A 25,227-nucleotide genomic window follows, 5' to 3' on the forward strand; every position below is an offset into this window, starting at 1 on the left:
CCAGCTGGAGCTGAAAAAGGCATGCCTAGTCATCGAAACCGTCTGAGCCTCCAGTGATAGTGATGAATCCAGGAGCACCCCAAAGCGGCAAACCTGCTTCTTCCATCCAGGGTGGTCTGCTAAGGGCTTAGTATTTATTTTTTAAGCAATTATTTTTTAAGCAATAAAAGTTTGGGTAAAATAAAAATGTCAGTTGATGTCTGTGAGTAATAATAATGTGGACTTCAGGAATAAGTATTGGTAGAAATGTTCCTGCAAGTATTTTGGCCCCAAGTCATTCAGGACTTTATAAAACAAGCATCAGCTTAAATTGGACCTTTTAAGATACTGGTGCTACTGGTGCTAAATGATCCCATTTGGCTGCCCCAAAGTTAACAACCCGACAGCCGTACTCTGCAGCAATAATCCAATTGCTAGGTCACCAGAGCACAGGCTACTTGTAACAAATTGTCTTGGTCTAAGAACAACTCTTATTCACTGCCCGGAAAGCCTTTGCTATGGTGTTCTGCATGCTTAGGCAGCACATGCTGAACAGCATAGCATAATTTTTAACTGACGATAGGAAATCCCTGCAGTAGTTAGAAAATGCTGCAAGGCTAGACATAAAGGTACGATATCCAGTAAATGGCGGGGGGCGATAAATATAAAAAAAATCGACTTTGAGCTGAAGAAACCTTCCCGCATCCCACACCGGCCCTCTTTTCGCTTACACGCCACCCACCCTCTGTGCCTTATACCTGGATAAGATCCCACCCCGATCAAGCACCATTAGGGCAACTCATAAGGCAAGGGATGCGTACACACCATGCAGTTTTACATCTGAAAGGTATTCCTCCCCCACACGCCCCAAAAATAAAAGCAATGGGAACTGTAGTTTCCTCCTCGCCGAGCTACAGTTCCCAGCGCCATTAGCAAACTTCAGCTCCCGAGATTCTTGGGGTGGTGTGTGCTTTAAATCTGCTTCTGAGGTTCCTCCTCAGCCAGTCTCTCTTGATCCCAACTCTGATGGAGAAGCGACATTTTCTTCCAAGCGCAGCAGCAGCCGCCCCACAGCGTCCCTCTATTTCCGCTGGGCGGACGCAGCTTTTGAGCTTCGGTGAAGCTCCACCTTCCCCTCCCCTCCATCGATGTTTTCGGCTTTCGCGAGCACCGCCTGGCTCTCTTTGCCTCGGCTTGATGAGCGCAGCCTGGCGCCGCGGCTGCCGAGCTGTCGCTTCTGGGTCAGGCCGGTTTATGTGCTGTGAGCGGCCCGGGCTGTGGGTTGGCGGCTCCATCTTTGCTGGCGCCGGAGTCACTGCGGAGCAGCAGCCGAGGCAGCGTTAGGCATTCGCGGCGGCGGCGGCGGCGGCGGCGGCGGCGGCTGAACTTCGCTCCCCATCACCCGCATCGTGGAGCGTAGGCGCCGCGGGCAGTCGCCATGAGCGCCGAGGATGAGATCATTCGCATCGCGAAGAAGATGGACAAGATGGTGCAGAAAAAGAACGCGGTGAGGAGATGAGCCGGGAGGGACCGAGTGCCGGTGTGTGTATGTGTGTGAGAGAATGCGAGCGAGCGGGGGGGGGGGAGTGTTCCACCGAGCCCCTCGCGCGCTCGGCTTGAACGTCCGCTCGACCAATCAGCTGCGCCTCGCGCTCAGCTGGGCGCCCGCCTTTTTCTTTTTTCTTTCCTGAGGGGGAGAACTGAGGGGCGGCTTATTTCGCGCGCGGATCCTCTTTTGTGAGGCCTCAACTGTCACCTTTCGGAATGTGGGTGGGGGAGAGGAAGGAAGCGCCTCGCTTCGCCCTCGTGCCAGTGTGGCAGATGGAGCCGTTCCTCTGGCGGGCTCTCTCGACTGGTGACGACACTGTACGTCAAAACAAGGCACTTTCACGGGCGACGTTTCCTTGGGGAGCAACCGAATCCTTGCCCTCCAAAGAACCGGCAGTCCAGGCACCCACGAAGTGAAGCCCTTGCTACTGCTAGTGTATTGTGGCACGACCGCTTCGCCGGAGGCTGCCCGATATTCTGGTCAAGGCTGGTAGCCATGGTATACTGTACTTGCTTAAAAATATGGTGCTGGTTGTCAGAAGGGTGAACTCTTTCTCTTTTCACAGATCTGAGAAGAAAGGACGCAAAAATATGTTATGAGTCTCATTTGTTTGTTTGTTGATTCATTCATTCATCCATACACAGTATATTTATCATACGAGTATTTATACTCTGTTTACTCACCTGAATTCTCCAGGCAGCTTGCAGTATATTCGAAGCACAACAAAGCAGGCAAGGCTACAATAGTTACTACAGCAGGTCAAAGGTGTATCGGTTTCCCCTGCTTGCTCTCTGGTGTCCCATCAAATGCTGTTCTGGAACTGACTATTGAAGCAACCAGAGGTTATTCCCACACGGCCAGGACTTGCTCATAGAATCGTAGAGTTGGAAGGGTCATCTAGTCCAACCCCCTGCAATGCAGAAATCTCAACTAGATCATAGACTCAGAAGATGATTCCCTGGCCAGCTGCAACTGCCTCTCACAGTCCTGGCCTTGATGCAGGAGGAGGTCTGGGGGAGCAAAGATGTTAACATACCACCTCCCCAATAGGTATATGTTTTCTGGGTATCTGTCTCCACCTTTGATTCCATTTTCCAATGGGACAATAATTGCTAGTCTGCATTGGTTTTAACTGGCTTACGTGTCTTGTAAGTTTCAGCATCTTTTTGGAAATGTTTGCTAGATATCATGCCACATGTTTATACTTCGCTGCCCTTGAGTGTGGTTGTGGAGGCGGTGGGGAAGCTTCAGTCCTTTGTTTAAATAGGCAGTGAGATTAAACCATAAATAAATGACAGGATTCCACCTGAATATTAAACTAGGCTTTATTTTCGCTTTTAAACATTTCTGCATACAAGTCAGTTGATGAAGATGTGTCACTCAAACTGTGTTCAATAAACTTGACCTTACATTTGTCATTTTAAAATGAAATTTCCATCAACATGATTCTCACTCTTAAAAATAGGAACTGGAGCAGTTGTCCATAAAAGTTAAGTGAAACAGGTAAAAGTTCCCAGCTAATTTCATAATAATAATGTCATGTGAATTCAGGGGGGAGGCATTCCATCATCACTGAAAGTGATCTATGCCTTCCTCAAACAAATATTAAAATTATAGCATCTCCTTGGAATATCATAGTATTCTTGAGTGCACATGTATTTTAATATTTTTTTGGCTGGTCATATTCAGAGTAGATAAGCCTCACTAGGCTTGGTGAAGATTCTTTGAGAGAGTTGTATATTTTTTCTGCAAATGGTAACCCTGGCCTGGCTAGTGTCATGTTTCCTATAGTAGCGAGTGGGGCTAAAAATGTGTTCGATTAAAAATGTAAGTATATAAAATGAGTTTCACTGTAAAACCTAAGCCTTGCTAGTCTTCATAAGGAATAACTTGGTAAGCCTAACATCTAAATGTGCCTCTGTGCTACTAAGTAAAATTAATTTTATCTGTAACCATTCCAGAAATTCTTCTATAGCTTTATTCTAAATATGGATTCAGTGTAGAACTATTAAGAAACACTGATTTATTTGACTATCTTTGATAATACTTTTGATTCAGATGGTATATTTTAGATGTCAACTTCATATATTTTTCTCTGCTTGGTGAATTATGCCTTCGGAACGCTACTTAATGCTTGATACAGGACTGTGTTAAAGGCTTTGTTACTGATTATGTATGCCACATTCACTGAAAGAAAGTTATTTTAACTTGGTAAGTGAGTGCACAGTGATGTTGTAGGAACAGTCATGTGTTACGATTCTTATGGATTTGGGGTTGGATACCCTGGCCTCTTGTATTCTTCCAAGCCTCACAATGGGAGTTTCTTGCTGCTGACCCACACATCTCACACCTACAGATTCAACTGGTTCAGGCCCAGTGTGTATTCCTTTTAAAAAAATCATATCAGCATGAACTGTATACTTGTGTTAAACTAAAGCTTGCAAGTTATATTTCTGACTATCAATGCTTGTTCTGTAGTATAACCAGTGTAACAAATTACCTTATTGTGTAATGAATAGGTGCAAGTTGGCAGAGGTAATTTTGCACATATGGATTTTCAAAAATCGAGAACAGTTGAGTAAGATTAGAGAAAAAAGGTAAGCAGTAGCTTTTCCTCTTATAAGGTATGGAGCCAGTATGTGTTAAACAACTTTCCATGTGCATTCCGCTGCAATCCTATGCTCACGTATTTGGGAGTAAGCCGCATTTAGCTTTGTGAGACATGCGTTTGAGTAGACATGTATAGGATTGAAGTTACAAATCATTTGTACAAATTTATATCTAGCTGTAGCACCATACTGCTTAAATCCTTGAATATGGAACCTAATCTATAAAGACTGATTCTAAAAATAATTTTGAACTATTTTTGCCTATGATAGTTTTATGACAAATTTATTTCTTATACAAATTATATTGTTGTTCCTAAAACCTTCTTATAAATATTTGTCTAGCGAATACTGCAGTTCTTATACTGTATGCCGGCTCCCTCAGCCAGTAAAGCGAGATGAGCGCCACAACCCCAGAGTCGTCCGCGACTAGACCTAATGGTCAGGGGTCCCTTTACCTTTACCTTTAGGTCAGGTTTAGAACAGAACCACTGAAATGAATGGGACTTAAATTAGTCATGACTGACCTAAGCATTTTATTTCAAGCGGTCTTATTTAAAAGTGAGTGTGTTTTCCATGTTGATTGGCTACAGTGGGGTGCTACTTGTGTAAAATGTTTTGGTTATTGCATCCCCATCTTAATTTAACATAGGAGTTAGGCCCACACTATTCATTGGAATCTGATTATTAGTACGTTTGGGACTGTGGTATAAAGCTACAATTTTTAAAAAAGTTTTCTCAGATGTAAATCCTTCTGGTTTCTGGTTGAAATTTTAGATTCTGTTGATTTTAGAGGGGAAAAAAATCTATTCTGCCTTTGAATTTTCTTTTAACTTAAGACGATCTTACTGTCTAGTTCTCTGAATGTTTACTAAATTCTGAGTTCAACAGAGCTTGGTCTCAAATAAGTCTAGGAAGGTATTTCATAGACAAATATGAGCCCAGTCCCCAAGTGTGCTTAGCTCATGTATCGAGTCCTTATATACACTACCACCACCACAAAAGCTTATCTGGTAGAAAGCATGGTAGAAAGCATAGGGATTTCTCATTGGTGTCTTTTGGAATTACCGTATTTTTCGCCCCATAGGATGCACTTTTTCCCCTCCAAAAATGAAGGGGTACCATATTCCCTGTTGACATGCCCTTTCTAGGAACTTACCAAGGCATTTGGAGAAAAAGGATTTTGGCTGCTGGCCTGCAGTGATGAATTTGTGATGGATCTATTGAGTATTTGTAACATTGCTTTGGAATTGTTTTCATTTTTTACATAATGATCCCTCAAAGTGAAAGACAGGGTATATATTTCCTTAATTGCAGTACTTCTTCTTGCACTAAGTTTCCAAATGGGTGGGGTATAAATAATAATAAAATTATTATTATTATTGCAAATAAATATATGGCTTTCATTTATCTTTATTTAAGCAGCAAGGTAAAAGAGAATAGTTTCATGCACACTTTTTAGTTTGTTTGTCGTGTTACTGCAAGTAACATTCCCTTACACAATCTTTCAAGTGGAATTTCAGAAGATAGTAGGTCAGGTTGAACAGTGAAAACTCCTGCTGTTTATTCAACACAGGCTTTATTTACATTACACATTACACATTTTTATTTACATTATTTTACAGTTTTTGAGATCCCTTAGTGAAAGGCATTTCCATAGTATCATAAACACATGTTGAATACAGGAGAGGACAAAGCTACCATCAGGCTTGTATGGCTATAAGTCAGTAAACAACTCTTCCAAGTTTTTGACTGAAACAGGTGAAGTGATTTCTGCCTCTTACATCATCTAATACGGGTAGATTCCACAATTACAATGGAAGATAATACACTCTGCCCATTCTGGAGCTAATTTAGTTGTATTATGCTAAGTTTTGTATGTAAATTATTTTGTATGTAAATTATTTTGTACGTAAATTATTACAAATATCATAGGCAATAAGCTATAGCTCTAATTTGTTTTATTTGGTGTAGGCTTAAGATTCAGAGAATCTTATTTGGAGGGTTACTTTCTTTGATTGCATTTTAAGGGTGTCATTTATTTGTTAGATTAAATAAGTTATTTTACTAGAAATGATAGTATTTATTTCTGGACAAATTTGTTTTCACAGTTGTAAACAGATGGATTAAAACTTCAAATATTTGATTATGTTTAGTTGCACACATTCTAATATGCTGAGAAAGGGGGGTACCTTTTTAAAGAACCTTAAAAAAATTGAGTTTTAGATGGATTTGTACCTATTTACCTGGGAGTAAGCCCCATTGAACTGAGCTTAAATCATTGGAAGACAAAAGTACTGTGGGTGGATGGTTCCTATGTCTGAGATACTGACTATTTTCCAGTTTTGGATGAGATTACTTTCCCCTGAAATAATATAGGTTTGGGTCCGTCTTTGTCTTTTGTGACTTGTGTAGCCTTAGTGATTAGGAACCCATTTTACTGGCTATGGCGGCTGCGCCAACTATTACTGTTCTTGAACAGGAACAACCTGACAAGGGTGTTCATAACATCAGTACCTGATCGTTGCAATGTGCTCTGCATGGTAGGACTATGCTTGTCCATGGTTTGGAAGCTCTAGCTGGTGCAGAATGCTGTATCTAGACTGTTGATGGGGATAGACTACTCTCAGCACATAACAAGAGTGCTTAAAAGCTTGCACTGGCACCCACCCAGGTTTAAGGTTACAAGGCCCTTAACAACTTGAGTCCAGGATATCCTAAGGACTATCTGATCCCTTGTATCCCTGATTGCTCACTGATGGGGGAGTTTCTGTTGGTGATTCCCCATGGCCCTATTATACTTTCATTCGAGACCTCAGTTGCTAGGATGTCTCTGTTTTGTCAGGAGCCTGGCACTTCTTTATTACATACCTTTTACTTACTTTTAGTGGCCTTTCTCATACTGAATCTCTTTATAAGGTTTCTAAAGAGAAGTAAGCTAGTAGCAGAGAGGTTAGTATAGTACTGCACAGTAAAGTGAATAGCAATCATAACTCTGCTTTGCTAATCATAACTGCTTTTAATCTGTGGTAATACAGATAACTGTTGCTTTTGGCTTGAGAGCCCAAATTAATTGACGTAAAAGTGGAACTTCCATTTGTTGAGCCCATCTGGTTTAGGTGCAAATTGTACCATATAATGAAAAAACCTGATCTTACTGTGCTGTGTTCTTAAAATCTCATTTCAGTACTCTTGAGGGATTGGCCTGCAGTTAATTTCAAAATATTAATTTAAAATTACTAACTATATTAAATATAGGTAGAATCTAATATTAATATGACTGCTGTAGTAAAATATATTTTCTCACCTCCTACTCATTTTGAAAGTAAATTAATGTTTTAGCACTTAATAAAATTTGGAATAAACAATAACTATATCATTAAAACTGGTGAAAATTTAGTGGAACAATTAATCACAAGCTAAATTGTATTTGTCTTGGGAATGCCAAGTTAAAGTTGTGCTTAAGTGGGTTTTGTAATTAACTACAACCTAGAGGTACAGCAATGGCCCTAATTCTGTGCAGGATTTGGTGGGAAGGTGTAGTTATTTAACAAGCATCCCAACAACTGCTTGCCTCACAAAAAAGTGTGCCTCCAACTCAAGATTGACTAGTCAGATTAAAGTTTGGAGAAACCATCAGTTGCTCCTAGATGCTTGTTAAATAAATATCTAGGCTGATCTATCAGTGTTTAGGTTTATTATAAGTGTTTTCATATTGTGGAACTAGTGTTGAATAAAACTGCTGTGTTTCATAGTAAATATTCTTTTAAGTATATGAGAATATGCATACTGAATCTTTTTACAATATATTTTACAGGCTGGGGCTCTTGACTTACTCAAAGAACTTAAGAATATGCCCATGACTCTGGAGTTATTACAGGTATGTCTTTCCAATGTTGCAGTATCTCTTATATACATTTTATACCATAAACATATGGAAACATATTTTCCTTTGAAGCCCTGCCCTTACTTTCCCTGCATCTGACATCATGTATGATGTCAGGTGGAGGCTGCATGGGCATGTCTTCCCCAAAACGGCCTCACAGATCAAATGGGGAGGCCTGGTTTGGGCCTGGTTTGGCCTGAAGGTCAAAGGTTTTCCATCCCTGTTCTGTAGTCACTTTAGATTGTTCTTCCTATGTAAGGGAATGTGTTCCTGTAGAAGGGAGTGTACGTGCACGTTAGTGGAATTGCTTTGCTGCTGCATATTTATTGCATATAAAAGGTACTTGAATCTCTATGACTGATTATCCCTGAGTATCAGAAATGTTACTCTTTAAGTAGAAAGCTGAACATCAATATACAGTGGTACCTCTGGTTACATACTTAATTCATTCCGGAGGTCCGTTCTTATCCTGAAACTGTTCTTAACCTGAAGCACGACTTTAGCTAATGGGGCCTCTCGCTGCTGCTGCACCACCACCGCACGATTTCTGTTCTCCTCCTGAAGCAAAGTTCTTAACCCGAGGTACTGTTTCTGGGTTAGCAGAGTCTGTAACCTGAAGCATGTGTAACCCAAGGTACCACTGTACATGCATTCCAAATTCCCCTGATAAAAATGTATGGCAAGCATATTATCACATCTTTCAATAGAAATTCAGGACGTGAATTTTCTTTATTTAGCTTTCACCAGCCTGGGACAAACTTGCAAAAACCTTTCCTGCTGCATTGGAGGCAATTCTTTCTTGCCAGAGGCAAACAGACAAGAGGCTTTTAAAAACATGTATAAGGAGACCTGTACTATACTACATATATGCAAGCTCACCATTACTAGACTTAATTTTTACTTTATTTGGTGCTGAACTTTGTTTATGCTTGAACTTGCTTTTAGAGTTGGAAGAGGATTAAAATGGAACCAATTTAATAAGAGTTGCAGTCTGAAAATATGATTAAACAAAAATATTTTTTTTTTGTAGCAAATGCACATTATGCCTAGTTTGTTCAATTTTCTCCCTCCCTCCATCTCTCTCTCTGAACTGTAGATGGCAGTAGTACTCTTTTAACACTGCTTGACTGGAGTACTGTATAAGTGAAGCTGATTAATAAAATGTGATTAAAAAACAAAACCACAAGAGATAAATCTTGGTAGTCCTTAGGTTTTGTGTTTTTCCCCAATCCCATGGTTTTCAGATCAGTTAAGGCAAGCAGTTATAAGTTGAGAAAATATAATTTTTGAAAATTATAATGAAAGTTTATTTGTAACTTGTATCGTTCAGTCATCTAGCCATGCTCACATTAAACCTGGAAGTTATTGTTACAGAAGTCATATTGGATTAAAAAATATATATTCAGTTGTTATGTAAAAGTATAGTAGCATAAAAAGTATTCATTGATAAGACTTAAAAGTGGATTGTATCCCATAGTTTGAGGTCCTTGAAAAGAAAAAACAAAACAAATTCCTTCCAGTAGCACCTTAAAGACCAACTAAGTCAGTTCTTGGTATGAGCTTTCGTGTGCATGCACACTTCTTCAGATACCTAAAAAGAAAGATATTGTTTGTAATTTTGCACTGAAGAGGGACTTTATCCATATTCGGTGTGTGTATTTTCTTTGAAGGAAAAAGATTTGCTTATGAGTTCATAACTCTTAGTGTGAAGACTTTGGCTCAAGTAGTTATAAAAATCTATAAATCATCTAGATCTATAAGCCTTTGCTAAGTTTAGAAATCACACTTAACAGTTTTAGCTTAGAAGGTATCTGACAGGATATGTTTGAGCTAGGTGTACTCAAAGCACTTGCCTAATGTATTGCCTTATAACAGATTCTGTTCTAGAACCGTATTGGTTTTTTTTTTTTTGATAATATTTATTAAAGTTTTCCAATTAATTACAAATTAATAAAACATCCAATTTCAAATCTTTTTCCAATTACATCCTTTCAGGACTTCCCCTTCCCTCCCCCCCTTGTATTCCCAATCTCTCAAATGATCTCAACAAGTTCTTCTCCTCAATTCAAACTTGTTATCCTTAACCCAAATTTTTTTTTTTAAAAAAAACACATTATTTTCCATTCCCCTAAAATCGGCTTATTCCCACCACGAGTTCCCCCCTTTAGAATACCATGTAGATGTATATAGCCTAAATAAAACGTAGTTTACGCCTTTAAGGATTCCACATTTCCCACCCCCCCTTTTCCCGGTTGCGTTCCCAATGTTCCTCAATGTCCGATATTTCCACGTCTCTCTAAATCATAGTCCTTTGCCAGTCCTCTTTAGTTTCGAATGTCCAATCATGGAAGGATTCTGTCTCAAAGAGAGGCCCATTTTTTCCATCCAGATTTTTATATCCAGGAGTGAAAAACTCCAAATTATAATCCTTAAGCTTGTCAAATCTGGATGTCCCAAATGTCCCCACTTTTAACTTGGTCCAATTCTTGTTATTTTGTTGTTCTTATTGATCACACTCCTCTTTCTATTTCTTTCTGTCCCTGTTTTCCTGCACAAATGTCCTAATTCCAAAAGTTAGTTCCTTTACAGAGGCTTGTTATTCAGAAACAAAACATTACGTCAAGTTCCTTTCATTCCACAACAGATGATTCCATTGTCTTCTTCGGTGTAGTGGCCTCTGTAGTCATAATAATGTTCCATTTCTGCAGTTTCCCAGGAGATAAACAGTTCAGTTCCAATTTCCAGCTAAAACTTGTAATGTCCCTCGGCTCCTCTAGGTGGATTGCAAAAGCTGAGTTCTCTTCCAGATCGCATCCATTAGCCCTAGTAACTTTGTAATCCTTATTTAAAACAATTTGTATCCAATTTATAACAAATATAACCAGCAAAGTCCTTGTAACATAGTCTCTATCTTATTTTCCGCTTTGACAGCTCTTTGACAGCTGTCAAAACTTGCCTTTCTCCTCTCCAAACTCCGTCATCGATCGCTCCCGGGGTTCCAGGGGGGGTTGTTTTTAAGTCCGAATTCTACTTTCCTCCTCCAGCTCAATCTCATATTCTTCACTCGTGAGGTTAAAAACTTGCCAAAATGATGTTACTCCGATCTTAGTTATCAGATCCTTTGCTTTGACCCTTCTACAATGGAGGGGGTGGCTGACTTCCTTTTTTGCGCCTCCCCCGCTCGCTCCGAAATTTTTAAAATTTTTGTCCCTCTTTTTAATCCAAGTTCCAATTACTTACAGGTTGTTCTTTTAGGTCCGAATTTTCAAAGGAAGAAGCCAGCGCTCTCCGCCGAATGGCATGCGGCTTCGCACGGCAGGGATAGCAGAGGACTCAAAACACCACGCTTCTCCCCGGCACCCGATCCGTAGCCTTTAAAAAGGCTCCTTCACGAGTCGGGAGGGCGCTAACGGTGTCAGCCGAGTCTCCATGTCCACGGCCCCCGTGGCCGTGGTTTTTAAGGGTCCCCGCATCGCCGGTGCGGTAGGACCCAGCCCCTGCCGTGCAGGCTCCCTCCGGAGCTCGGAGGGAGTCCGCCATTCGGCGATGGCGCCGACCCGGAAGTCCCCAGTTCTAGAACCGTATTGTCAAGTTACTTATGATCAATCTGCCTCCATAATACTTAAAACTATCTCCATATTCAACAGGGATGTATATACAATCTAAAACCAGCAGTTTCTGACAATTAGAAAACAATTTAAAAAACAATTTCAGATAAAACTCAGCTTCCATCAAGGCTTTCTCCTTGCAGTAAACCAGATTCTCTTAAAATAATTTCCAAGGCTAGCAGCAAGGAGTGCAAAACATGCAATTCTGCTTCTCTTAAAGGCATGCTTGTTAATTAACCAGGTAGTTGTTGAAGAGGATCTTAATTAAAGAGAGAGAGGGTGAAAGCCCTAGAGGCAAGAATATTAGCTAACCTCCCTTGGATCTCAACACTGCAAACAGTACTTTAATGCCAGTTCTTGTATATGTGGAGAATTCTTAAATAGAAAAAATAGAATATTTGGCTGTGGCTTAAAAAAAAAATTAAATTACTAAATTACTTTGGAAATCATTTGCTGTTTTTGCCCAATATCTGATGACTTCATGCAGCTTTGTATTCTCTCAATTGTATTTGAAATCTTTGTAGTGGTTCTAAATATCATTATATAAATACCTGCTTTTAAATGTTGATACTTGTGCTTGGTTTCAGTCTACAAGAATTGGAATGTCAGTGAATGCAATACGCAAGCAAAGCACAGATGAAGAAGTTACATCCTTAGCAAAATCTCTCATTAAGTCGTGGAAAAAGTTATTAGGTATAACTATGTTTTTCCCCTTCTACAACTTCCAGATTAATATACAGAATAATAGATTTCTGTCTGTTTCTGTCGTTCTTGCAAAACCAACTACCATATTTTTCGCTCTATAAGACGCACCAGACCATAAGACTGGAGGAGGAAAACAAGAAAAAAAAATATTCTGAATCTCAGAAGCCAGAACAAGGAAAGCAGTGATCCCTCTTGCTGTTCTGGCTTCTGGGATAGCTGTGCAGCCTGCATTCGCTCCATAAGATGCACACACCTCTCCCCTTACTTTTTAGGAGGGAAAAAGTGAGTCTTATAGAGCAAAAAATATGGTAACTCTGATACATGAACCCTCCCTTCATTTTGAACTTCCTTTTGTCTTTCTAGTAGAGGACAGATATTTCCACTACAATGGGGCAAGCAATACAAACAACCTGGCAACAAATTGGTTGTTCTGGGTGGTGGACATGGTTGTGGGTGGAATGTGGAGGCTGGGTGTTATTGAGAATGCTCTACAGTATCAGTGAGGTTTTCATTGGACGATTTGGAAAGATTGCACAATAGGAAAATAACACTATTATAGATCTATATCTATTTCTAGATATAGATATAGATATAGATATAGATATAGATATAGATATAGATATAGATATAGATATAGATATAGATATAGATATAGATATAGATATAGATATAGATTGATGTATAGTTGCACATCAGACTGTTTTGTAGAAACCAATAGTGGATAGTTTGTAAAAAGCAGTTATTCCAAAAATAAATACATAAATTGAGGATTGTGAAAACAATTAAGAGCAGGCAAATTTCTTATATTATTTGCAAGATATATATATAACACATTGGTTATATCAATCAAAATATAAGTTTCTCACTAAAATTGTAGAGCACAAATTAAGAGTATATAAAATATGACCATTCAGCATCTTAAAAATAGTCTAGATATAGAAGATATTTTCATGCTTCATTCACACTGTAAATCTATAATTGTTCATCTAGATTATATAAAATACATGATTAAGATTACCCTTTTCCTCTGAGTTGATGAAATAGGCATGAATACTACAGCCTTGACTCAGAGTCTTTATTCTCTTCATATTCTTGTTCTGTCTTGGGTTAGGTCACTATATTATATGAATGTCATTGATCTTCTCTGTGCCCTCCACCCATTACTGCATGAATAGCAGCACCCATAGATTAGCATTGACAAACCTTCACAGTGATTTGAGGTTATGACATTTGTGGGCCAAATTGTGAGTTATTGTATTTTAGTGTTTTGTTGGAAGCCACCCAGAGTTGCTGGGGAAACCCAGCCAGATGGGCGGGGTATAAATAATTTTTTATTATTATTATTATTATTATTATTATTATTATTATTATTATTATCATCCAATAAAGTGCATACTTGCTCTTACAAGAAAGTACTTTACTGATATAGAAACTTGATTAAACTGCCTACTATTTCTTTATTTTGGAACCTTGCTTTCTGTGCTTTAGGTGACTTAGCTTGTAGGGTAGTTGAATGAATTACTGAGATAACATATATTAAGTACTTACACTTTGCTCTATAAATGATACATATTGTCTGTGTATGTATATATTTATAAATATATATTTCAGATGGACCAGCAAATGATAAGGATTCTGAAGAAAAGAAAAAAGAAGCAGCTTCTTCATCACAAAACAGTCCTGAAGCAAGAGAAGAAAGGTATGTCTTCCACCTTTGGTGTTGGTGATAAGCAGTTGGTCAGGGTCAACATCTTCTGTGCTTATTCAGGAAAATGGACTGCCCTGCCTCCTAGTGGTTGGGTTAAGTTAGAGCTCCTAAAAACCCAACCTTCATACATTTTTGGTTTCTCGAGTTCTTGCACCCCCTTTCCCCCTTCCCATCTTTGACCGACATGTACTAGAAAGGGAGCTCTGGAAACCATATGGTCACAGGGAGCACATAGCTAGGCTGGTGGTTTCCAAAGGAACTTTTACTGCAGGAAGTAGTGTCACCAATGAGCCACAGCTCTGCCACAGCTGCCGAGAATGCTGCAGCTACTGGAAAGGGCACCTTGGTGCCACAGCAGGTGTTCATGTTTGTCCTGACTCCCTCCACTTTCATATCAGGCAGGTAGGGGACAAAGCATGACCACTCAGTCAGACACTCAAATGCCTGGAAGATGAGCCTTTCAGCACTATGCCTCACAACCAAGCAGTTCCAAGTGAGATGAAATGGGAAGGCCTAGAGGATCCCATCCTGCACAGCATGTTTTTGGCACCAGACAGACAGGCGATGTGAAATAGAGTGGGTGAGTACCTCACCACTCCTTTCCTGATCTCACTGGGAAGGGATCTTCTCCCCAGATTTATGAACTGAGTGAAGGTCTCCTAGGCAATCAAATGGGCTTATCCATCTGTCTCAGACAGAGCTTCTTATGCCTAGTCTAAAGTTAAATTCCCTTACAAAAGACAGGGGAAATAGACCCAGCTCCAGGGCAGGTTTAGACACATGCATTAGAGAGGCCATGTCACAATTCAGAAGTTCATCCTTGGAACTTTCAACTTTCACAGTGCACTCTTGGTGAGGGTGTCTGCATTAGCAACATTCCAGGGTAATTTTCTCATTAACAATGTCTGTAAGACAACAACTATAATACATTTAGAAAGCATTATAAGATATGTATTTGCAGACAGTCTTTGATAGGTGGGGTTGTGCAAAAAGTTATAGTACAGTAAGCTGCTGGTCTGCAAGAAAGATCATCCTGAAATACTATCACACTGCAACATCGCAGGGTTGAGGAATGCCCTCCAGGAACCAGAAGAGAAAACAGAAATTTTCTTACCGGGACTTGCTCTTTTCTGGGACTCCCAAAGGGCGTTCTACCCTTCTCTTTCTTTCAGGACCAGTACATGGAACTTTTCAGGGGTTCTGCTTCACTACACATATGAGAGTGGTGGAGAGTGCCTCTTGGGAAGTTTCCAATGCCCCCTTTTGTTCTTTACCTTTTTTAATTGCAGTTTTATTGTCACTCAAGAGTATAGTTTATATTCTAGTAAGGAGTGGAGGGGTAGTGTTTTCTCTGGTCTGAGGGAGTAAAGCAAGCCTTCCTGTGGAAAAGCAATTGAAGATGTTGACTCTGCCTGTTTGCTCCAGAAAGGGGGCCATCCTAAGGTTTAACAATGCTTTCTGGGAGTCTCAAATAACAGAAATTCATTGTGAGAGGGGGATTTGTTTTCCCATGTATTTTGCAGATGCATTTAATACTAGGGAAAGCAAAAATCCTGTGCAATATAGCAAAGGTTATGAACTGACTATAGGCCATTCTTCACCAAACTGATGTCCTCCAGATTGCATCAGCCCTAGCTAGTGTGGCCATGCTGGTTGGCAGTGAAGGGTGATGTAGCCATAACATTTAGAGAGCACCAGGTAGGTAAGGGCTGCCACAGACCCTACCCTGTTTATACCTTAGTTTACTTCTTGCATTAGAATTACACAATCTTGATATTTGACACAGCAACTATGAGAACTGTGGGAGTTTGTATTGGAACACAGCCAATAATGTAGATTTTGTCTTGTGCTATAATTTAAAACAGCATAAATTCCAAAATGAATACATCTAGTCACTTTTCTGCTACTTGTGTGAGCGTAGTGGAGTCTAGCAATGTTCTTTGCAGTTATGTCAGCTATAATTTGTGTGTTTGGTGTCATTTTCTTTTCAGTAGGTCAAACTAGAACATCTCAGATGTTAGGTAGTACTGTCTTTCATTTTTATTTGTGACTTAACACAGGTGACATGGTAAATAACCAGTTGCTGCTGAAGCACTCCTGCTGCACTCCTCTTCTAGCATGAGCAGGATCAACAAACCATAAGCCTTGGCCTACCTACCATGGCATCTGAACCAATACTAGTGATTGGGAAGCCCAAATTGACATTTGCCTTCAAGTTGTGCTTTGGAGAGAAACAAACCATGAGCAATGATTTAAACTGATGCTAAGCCAAGGCTTGTGTTAGTTGCTTTTGCCAGGGAGGAGCGGAGCGAAAGTGAGTATACTAACATACTGCTCATTCATGATAAGTCAAAACACAGCCATTACTTAACTTTTAACAAGGTTGATTGAGGCCTTAAAAAATAAGATTTTCTCTGGAACTGTGTCAAATGCCACCTCTTATTTCTATTCAGATTAGAGTATAAAAATATGTAAGCAATTTCTAATATTTTGGCTAGCATATAATTAGTGCTAAAGGATGATCAGTAATGAAACTGCCTTAATAATTGCTTTATGTAATACTGCATTTTTATTTTTATTTTATTTTTTGGTATCTGTACTTAGCTATGCCCCAACCTCTGTTTCATATTTTAGATGCAACTCTGTACAGTGATGGTTTTTATTATTTCCATTGTTATTACTATTTACATTTTAATATTTAATATTTCCTCTTTTTTCTCTTTATATTTTTGGCATATGATGAAAGCAGCTTTAATCAATAAAAATACTTAAAAAAAGAGAGAAAGAGAAACTGACCAAAGACCAGTTACATTGCAGAAATACAATGAAACTATATTTAAAAAATATTTTTCTTGGTTTAGCAGTTGCAGCAGCAACTCAAGCAGTAAGAAAGAAGAAGCTAATGCTTCCTCAGAATCATTTATTTCCACCTTTCCTCGAGCTCCAAGCACATCAGATTCTGTACGGATGAAATGCCGAGAAATGTTAGCGGCGGCTCTCAAAACAGGAGGTAAGGATTGCACTATCACCTTTACAGGTCATCCAGCTTGACATTTCCTCTCTAGTATTACTTGCATTTGTAGTTGTAAGGCTATTTTGCAGTGTGAGTGGTGAGGTAGTTTTTTGATAGATGAATATAACTAACCCCTAGCATATATGTCCATTGGAAGCAAGTAATTCTCTTTGTGAGAAGCCTTCATATAATACTGTATTCTTCTCAGAGAGCCTTCTTTGATTGCTGTGGTTTCACCCTGTGTTAGGAATGCTTAATTCTGAAGTTTTATGAGTTGGGTCTAGAGATCCACCCACAGAAAGGAGATGGGGAAAGAGTAATTTTCTTGCCTCTCCATGCCAGACTCCAGAACCTCCTGAAACCACCTGGGAATTTTTATTAATAGGTTGGGCTGTGATGGAGGAGACTGAGAGGAAAAGGGAGAAATCACAGAAGAGCAGGCAGAGGCATCTTCTCAGAGCTGGAGGCTTTTTGGGGATAGGCTGTTGGGGTTGGCAGGGCAAGGAGGGGTAGGAAAGTCCCCCTCCACTCATCCTCTTCTGCATAGTTGATCCAAAGCTTCTCTTCACAAGCTGAAGTTGTATTCAGCTACAGAAGGACTGTTTCTAATGGAAGCATTGCACAAGAAAATATATTACCAGCAGGATCCTATTAAGGAAGGCTGCTCAAACACTTGACAACAAAGGAGTGAAATGTTTTCTAGTGGGGAAGATTAAAGAGAATCTGAATAAATTTTGTTTTCACTCAAGGATATTGGACAGATGAGCATGTATGAACTGCTTTTTGGAGGGAGCATCTGAGGACCTAGAGAGGTGTAGAGGTTGCTAAATTAAAAATTAAGAAGTCACCAGGTCCAATTAACAACCTGAGCGTTGTTCATTAACCCAAATAAGAGTTCACAAAATGGCTGATGTGAATGCAGCATCACAAAGCATCTCTTGTTGCACTTACTGTGTTAGACAGTAGGCACAAAGATGGGACAAAAGAATCACATTAAGTGTTCTAGAAGAAATTTTGATAAAGGGTGATAGAGAAATGTGTTGAATAAATGTTTTAATACATATTAATAGTCATACAACTCACTTTCTTTTTCAGATGATTATATTGCTATTGGTGCTGATGAGGAAGAGCTGGGTTCTCAGATTGAAGAAGATATCCTTATCTGTCCAATCAGTTTTTTACCATTATTTTGGTTCACTAGGCTGATGCTAACTCTTAGCTTCCTTTTAAAATATTTTGTGACTTTTGTGCTCCACAGGTGCCTCTAATTGTATGTGATTGTCTTTATTGTTAATTGAGACTTTTAATTCTTTTTAGCAACCACCTTGAATGCAGAAGGCAATATAGTTAACTAAGTTAGCCAACTCTTGTGACAGTTTTTATACTATTGAGTAAAAGCCTGCTGGAACAATGACCTCTCCTTTTTAATTTTATAAAGCGTTATATAAAGCCTAAAGATAACACAGCATAAAAAAATGAACATATTAAAATGAAATCTTATATATTATACTTAATAAATGCCAAATGGCATGTGTTCTCTAGGCACTGGCAAAAGGAAAAACAGATACATTAAAAGCACTATAAGATGCACAAAAACAAATATACAAACATTAAGCAGTTATAAAATGCTGCTAAAGCCGATTATCAAGCAGCAAATAAGAGAATAGCAACACATAAAAAACTAATGGAATGCTGAATTAAATCAAGAAATTTAAAATAATTGATGTTAAAACCTTAAAAGGTATGAGAGATCAGAAAGGATTTTGCCTGGTACTAAATAACATTAATTAGGTGCCAGGCAGGGCATTCCATAGTTGTGACTTTGTAAAGGGTGCAGTTTGCCAAGCACTCGCCTTCTGCAAATTTTATTCAGTTCAGTGAAGCAGCTGTACAGAAGCATCCTTTGAACCTTTGCCTAGTATCTGCAGCTTTGTGGTAAACTTTGCTGTGCTAAGATTACATTCCTGGACTAAGATTATATTCGCCATGTGTTCTAACATTCATCTTCAGTCTCAGCAGGCTAGTATTGTATTTTTAAGAAGCTCTTGTCAGTTCAAAGAAAAGAATAGATGTAGATGCAGGGCTAGCTTTGGTGAAATGTTCATAAAAGAATGGAGTGCAGTGTTGTGCTATTCCTAAGTGTTGTCCTTAACTCATAAGCACCTATATTTCAAGAACTAAAAAATACAGACATGAAATACAAAAATAGGGTACGCAGCAGGATAGCAAATCTTAAGGACACTAAGAATCCTAATCTAAGGAAAAATGTTTTATGTGGGAATATTCCTCCTGACAGGTTTGCTAAAATGACAGCAGAGGTAAGTAGCTCATTCTTTGATTTTCATGGTTAAGATTTGAGTGTAATTCCATTCAGCTAAGAGCTGGATATTTTGGAAACAAAATACTTTGATGTACTAAAAATGTTAGCAGCAAACAGTGCTGTTTGAATACAAAACCTTAGCTATACTGTCTGCATGTTGGGATTGAGTAGGCAAAGGAACGTTGTCTTTTATGTGTGGCTTATCTTCCGGAAAGCATTAATGTAAACGTATGTTTTTAGTTCTCTCCAAATGGGTTAAATCCTCCCTGAAGTAGTAAAATCCACTAGCAACTACCTGTGTGCAGTCTGGATTCACCTTAAATCTGTCCCCCCTAATCCACCCTCTAACAGCAGCTAAGCACTTGCTCAGACGTACAGTGGTGCCCCGCAAGACGAACGCCTCGCAAGACGGAAAACCCGCTAGACGAAAGGGTTTTCCGTTTTGGAGGCACTTCGCAAAACAAATTTCCCTATGGGCTTGCTTCGCAAGACGAAAATGTCTTGCGAGTTCCTGCGGGGTTTTTTCCCTTTTCCCCCCCTTTTCCTAAGCCCTAAGCCCTTATCAGCTGATCCGCTAAAAGCCGCTAAACCGCTAATAGCGCTAATCCGCTAAGCTGTCAATGGGCTTGCTTCGCAAGACGAAGAAACCGCTATACGAAGAGCCTCACGGAACGGATTAATTTCGTCTTGCGAGGCACCACTGTACCATGTCTCTTTATGGATTTTTTAAAGATGAAGAATGGGGTTGGATGCCATCTGCATAACAATGGCACCATTTCAAAATTATACACTATCAGTCCTAGCAACTGCATATTGTTGCCCCCAAAACATGGGAGACAAAATGGAATCTTGTGATCTTGTGCAACATATAGGATAATTCTCATGGAGCTGAGCACTCCAGATGGGGCACAGGGAGCCAAAAATTGCCTCCCTCCTTTCTTATGGCAGATTCCTTCTATCAGCAGACAGACACTGTTGGATACCACACACTACACAATAAGTAACCTTTAATTTGTATTTGAAAGTTGTAAGTACAGTACAAATATTTTAAAGCCTATTTCATCATCTCTCTGTGTACCCTTACCACAGGAGATGGCAAGTGATGAACTGAAAGAGATGAGAAAAAATCTTACCAAAGAAGCCATAAGAGAGCATCAAATGGCTAAAACAGGAGGAACTCCGACCGATCTCTTTACATGTGGTAAATGTAAAAAGAAGAATTGTACTTACACCCAGGTATGGCAAGTGATATTCTCTAACATTTTGCCTTCATAACCTCACCACATTCACCATTAGCAGGACTTGCTTATGGAAGATTCCATATCTGAGCAGTGAAAGCAGTGCCGATTGTGCTTAGACAGTGGAGGCTGTGTGTGTACTTGGGTAAATAACAACATGAGTGTATGATGGTCAAAGTTTGAATGGACTTGAGAGCATCCAATTTTTTTGGAGTAACAGCAGTAAATCTAGATATTTTGGTTGTAGCCATAAATGTATATGTGTTTACAGGTGGTATTTTTGTTATCCTTACAAATTATTATTATTTTTTTAGATCTTGTTGAAATAGTTAAATAGTAGAAGCAGCTAAGGATCCTCATAATCTGATGTCAGGATTTTTTTTTTTTTTTTTGTAGAAATGTGTGACTCAGAGTGTCTGTTGTCTGATGATTCAGTTTTACTGGAACGCGTTTACTTAATTTATTAAGTATAAATGGTCAAGATATTATGGATATGTGGAGCTGCCTGGGCCTTGCAGTATGAAGTGCTGTTCACATTAAAATGGAATATGAATATTAGAATCCTTGGGGCTAGTTTGTGGGTGGGTAGCTGAATACATCAAGTAGCTGAGGGAAGTAGAAATCAGTCAAGGTAAGCAAGAGGATATTATTTTAGGTAGAGACGCTCACTGTGCATTAGTTGCTCGCTATGCATTAGGCCTTTTCATCTTCCCCTTACACATCAACCTCCTTTGCTTTCAAAATCTGCTTGAAAATTGTTGGTCCCTCTAAAACAAGGATAGGACATATTGTGCAGATGTTGTTAGACTGCACTTCCTTTCAGTTCTCACCATTGGCCAGACTTCCATAATTTTTGGTATCAATTTTTTGTTGAGTGCATCTCCGGGGGTGAAGTCAAACCACAGCATTAATAGCACCAAAGTGACCTCTCCGGGGCACAAGCTTGAGCAGTGTATATGGAGGTCCTGGGCTGTCCAGACAAGAAGACACCTCTTGCAGCCTCACTGATTTGGTCCAAAGGAAGACAGAGCAATACATCTGGCACCAGCTTGGCTGCAGGAGTTACCGGAAGGAGGCATACTAGGTGCCACCCAACCATCTTAGAGATTCCACTCTAGATTTGTGTAGGGTTACTCCTTAGCCCTTTCTTCTCCTGAAGATAACGCATGAGGCAGTGGAGGTTTAGGATCAGAATTTTCCTTCTCCTAGATGGGCTACCTTTCCAGAATGATAGCACATACAGAAACCATCTTCTCGACCATTGGACCCACTATTGGTCTCCTCTGCTCAATCTGCCAGAGCCTGTCATGCATACAGGGGAAATCCCTAACTCACCAAGGGCTTGAGACCCATTGGCTACCCTCACCTGGCTTAGCCTGCCAGTCAAAGCCATTCCCGGGATGTGACTACTGTTGCATGCTGGCAGCTTTTAGGAGCCAGAGGTGAGAGCTGAGTGCATGGTAGGGACCAAAGGTGGAGAAAGTGATTCTTTTAGAGAGGCTTAGTATTTCTGATATTAAATTTTAGGGGGGAAGTTTATATATTCTGTAAAAACCCTCCTTGTCCTACTACCACCACAGCAATCCCTCAGATTTATGCTGATGATGTGCAGTCAAAGCCAGTTGGACTGACACAGCCCCCAAGGCTAGAGATGTAAAATTTCTGGAAATTTTGAAGCCATGAGGGGGGGGAAATGTTTTCCCCCTGTTTTTTTTCCAGGAAAAATAGAAATTTTGGAAAAATTGGGAAAAAGTTCAGTGTGGAGTAGTTTTACAAATTGTGTGAAATGCAGTGTATATAAAAGTATTATGCTTGCAATAAAACAGGTAACCACCCCCCTTTTCCTCAAAAGCAACAAAAAAAGCAAGAAACCACCAACATGAAAAATAATCAGCTTTGCCCCTTAGCACCAACAGCAAATAAAGTTAAGGTCCACCTCAGTATATAAGCTCCATCGAAGGTCTAGCCTTTGAATAGTGCTTAAAAAAAGAAAAGAAACAGAAAATACAACATATACATGCAGTTTATTTCATTTTCTGAACTACTGCTATCATTTTCCATTTTTTCTTCCTCTTCCTCTTTGCATTTTTCTCATGGACTTCTAAAAAACGGCTTGGGGGGAAAAAGGGAAAAAGCCCTGTCCCCCCCCCCAATTTTTCCCGGTTTTTCCCAGGCCTTCCCATCTCTACTTGAGGACAGCCAGGGCAAAGCATAAGGCAATTTTTTTGCATGCCAGGCCCAGAAGTAACCAACATCCGGTTACTGAAAAGTATGTTGCACTAAGGCTCAAACTCTGTTTGAAAAGAAAAGGCGTGTGTGTGTTTTTAAAATTGATTTTGTTATTATATATTATAAACCACATGATGGTAAGAGAGCTTCTAAACAGTTTGCAAAAATATACAACAGAACATTAAAATGATTGATAAAACACAGTTAAAAGCAGGTTTTTAAGAGTATTCGAACGATGATTAAAGTCAGCAGTGGTTAAAAGGAAGTAAATTGCATGCAGCTTCTACGTGTTCAAATGGGCTGGCCCTAACAAAAATGTTTTGAGCAGTTGCCGGAAAGAGTATAGTGAGAACACCTGCCTGGTGTCAGTTGGCAGGGAGCTCCAAAGTGTGAGCGCTGGAAGGCCTGGAAAAAAACAGAAAAGTTGGGTGCGGGGACAGGTCCCCCCCCCCTGTTTTTTTCCAAAGCCATTTTTCCCCAGGAAAAGTTTTTTTTGGGGGGGGGGGAGTGTGTGGAATATTCAAACTATATCAAACTAAATTTCTCCGGAAAAAAGGGCTTTGGAAAAAACCAGAAAAAACTGGTGTGTCCCCCCCCCGCCCATTTTTCCATTTTTTTTTCAGGCCTTCCCATCTCTACCCAAGGCTGGGGTATACTATAGCATACCGTTTTTGCTTCTTGTTCTTTCAGTGGCCCTTTAGCTCCTTACTCCTTCTCCACCCACATTGGGGCAAATAAGATGTGTCACTCAAAAGGAGCTTCTGCAAGAAAACAGTGCCATCTGCTTCCAGCTATCAAAAGATGAATAGAGGCTGGGAAATTATATATTAGGGCACTGAGTAGAAGAAGAGAATGACAAATGGAGTGGGTGAGAAAAGAGATGGGCAAAGAAGTTGAAGAGGGAGATTGTCCCTCTATTCCACCCTCTTAGTCTTTACTCACAGGTAAATATTGGGTTAAAAATGAGAATTGGACTGTGGTCTTAACACACATACAGAAAGTAAGCTGTACTGAACACAGTGAGTCTTGTTTCCAAATAAATATGCAGAAGCAGTAATGCATAAACAAATTGTGTAGCATAATATTAGTCAGTTTATGCTTGGAGTTCTTTTCTCCCCTTTTAGGTTCAAACTCGAAGTGCTGATGAACCTATGACAACATTTGTTGTGTGTAATGAATGTGGAAACAGATGGAAGGTAAAAAAAAGAAGTCTTGTTTGTTTTGTTTATGTAACAATTTCTGTTATATCACCTGGTTTTTGAAAGAACTGTGTTTGTCTCATTCTGGGTATCTGTCTTTATTTATGAGTTAACAGTGTTGCAGCCTAGATGTAAAAAGAGAGAGGCTTGAGATGCCAATCCATTGCCCAGTCATATGGTCTCACTGGCCTCTATTGGAAAAGGGATGCTGAAATCTGTAATAAAATGGCCACCATGTGGGGTAGGACTGTAGAAGGGGGCCTATATTAACCCAGAAATCATCCCATGCCCTTTGCAACATTGAATTGGTTATATAATAATAATAATAATAATAATAATAATAATAATAATAATAAATAAATAAATAAAAATAAAAATACAGAATCAAACATTAAAAACTTCCGCCTACCTCTGCTTGAGAGGTAAAGAGGCACTCAGGTAGAGAGAACAGCAGAAAGCTAGAAATGACAGCCTGATCTTATACATGTTTACTGAGAAGTCCCATTGGTTTCAATAGAACTTACTCTCAAGTTTGTTCACTCAGAAGTAAGTTGCACTGCTTTGGATATGGATTGGGAAGGAATGTACACATACTATGTTTTATGCTTTCACCCCACCCCCCGTATTTTTTACTAGCTTAACTTTTCAAGTGAGAAGTGACACACGCACCATTTGAACATCAGCACAATCTGTAGGTTTTCCCCCCCACATATAACACCATAGCAATTAGGATTTTCATGTACTTTCTGCTGATCAGTGTTGACACTTTGGGGGTGGAAATGGGTGAATGAAAGTTCTGCTGCCATGCTTGTTAAGAATGTGAACAAAATGTAGGATCTTCATTTGCTTTCTCTCACTGGTGATATTATATGCATATAACTCATAAATATTTCTTTTATTTTGACAGTTCTGCTAGAAGAAGAAATTCTTGAAATCTGGACCAGTATGAAAGAGGATTTTATAATTAGCTTTAAGAACTAGGTCAAGCATCTAGATTCCTGCAAAAGTTTTTCGCTTTCCTTTTCCTTTCATGCAGACATCTCTGAAGTTAAATTTTGGATTTTGACACAGCCATCCTGTAGTTAATAGTCTGTAGAGCCAGGAAGCTCAATTGTATGGTGTAATTTCGATACCCTCCCCCCCACCCCATTTTTATAAGCAAGTCTACATTAAACTTTTATCAATGA

General features: G+C 39.5%; 1 protein-coding gene across 1 annotated transcript; it reads left to right on the top strand.

The window, feature by feature from the left end:
• Positions 1-322: 322 nt before the first annotated feature.
• TCEA1 (transcription elongation factor A1) lies at positions 323-25,227 on the top strand. Its single transcript, XM_081874703.1, is given in 10 exon segments — positions 323-1,486; positions 7,952-8,014; positions 12,216-12,321; positions 13,945-14,032; positions 16,906-17,051; positions 18,150-18,217; positions 19,232-19,372; positions 20,464-20,610; positions 23,966-24,037; positions 24,948-25,227. Coding segments are annotated over 10 exon segments (909 nt in total). The 5' UTR covers positions 323-1,417; the 3' UTR covers positions 24,957-25,227.

Source organism: Podarcis erhardii (assembly GCF_964252035.2).
Source record: "Podarcis erhardii genome assembly, chromosome: 8".
NCBI classification, from domain to species: Eukaryota; Metazoa; Chordata; class Lepidosauria; order Squamata; family Lacertidae; genus Podarcis; species Podarcis erhardii.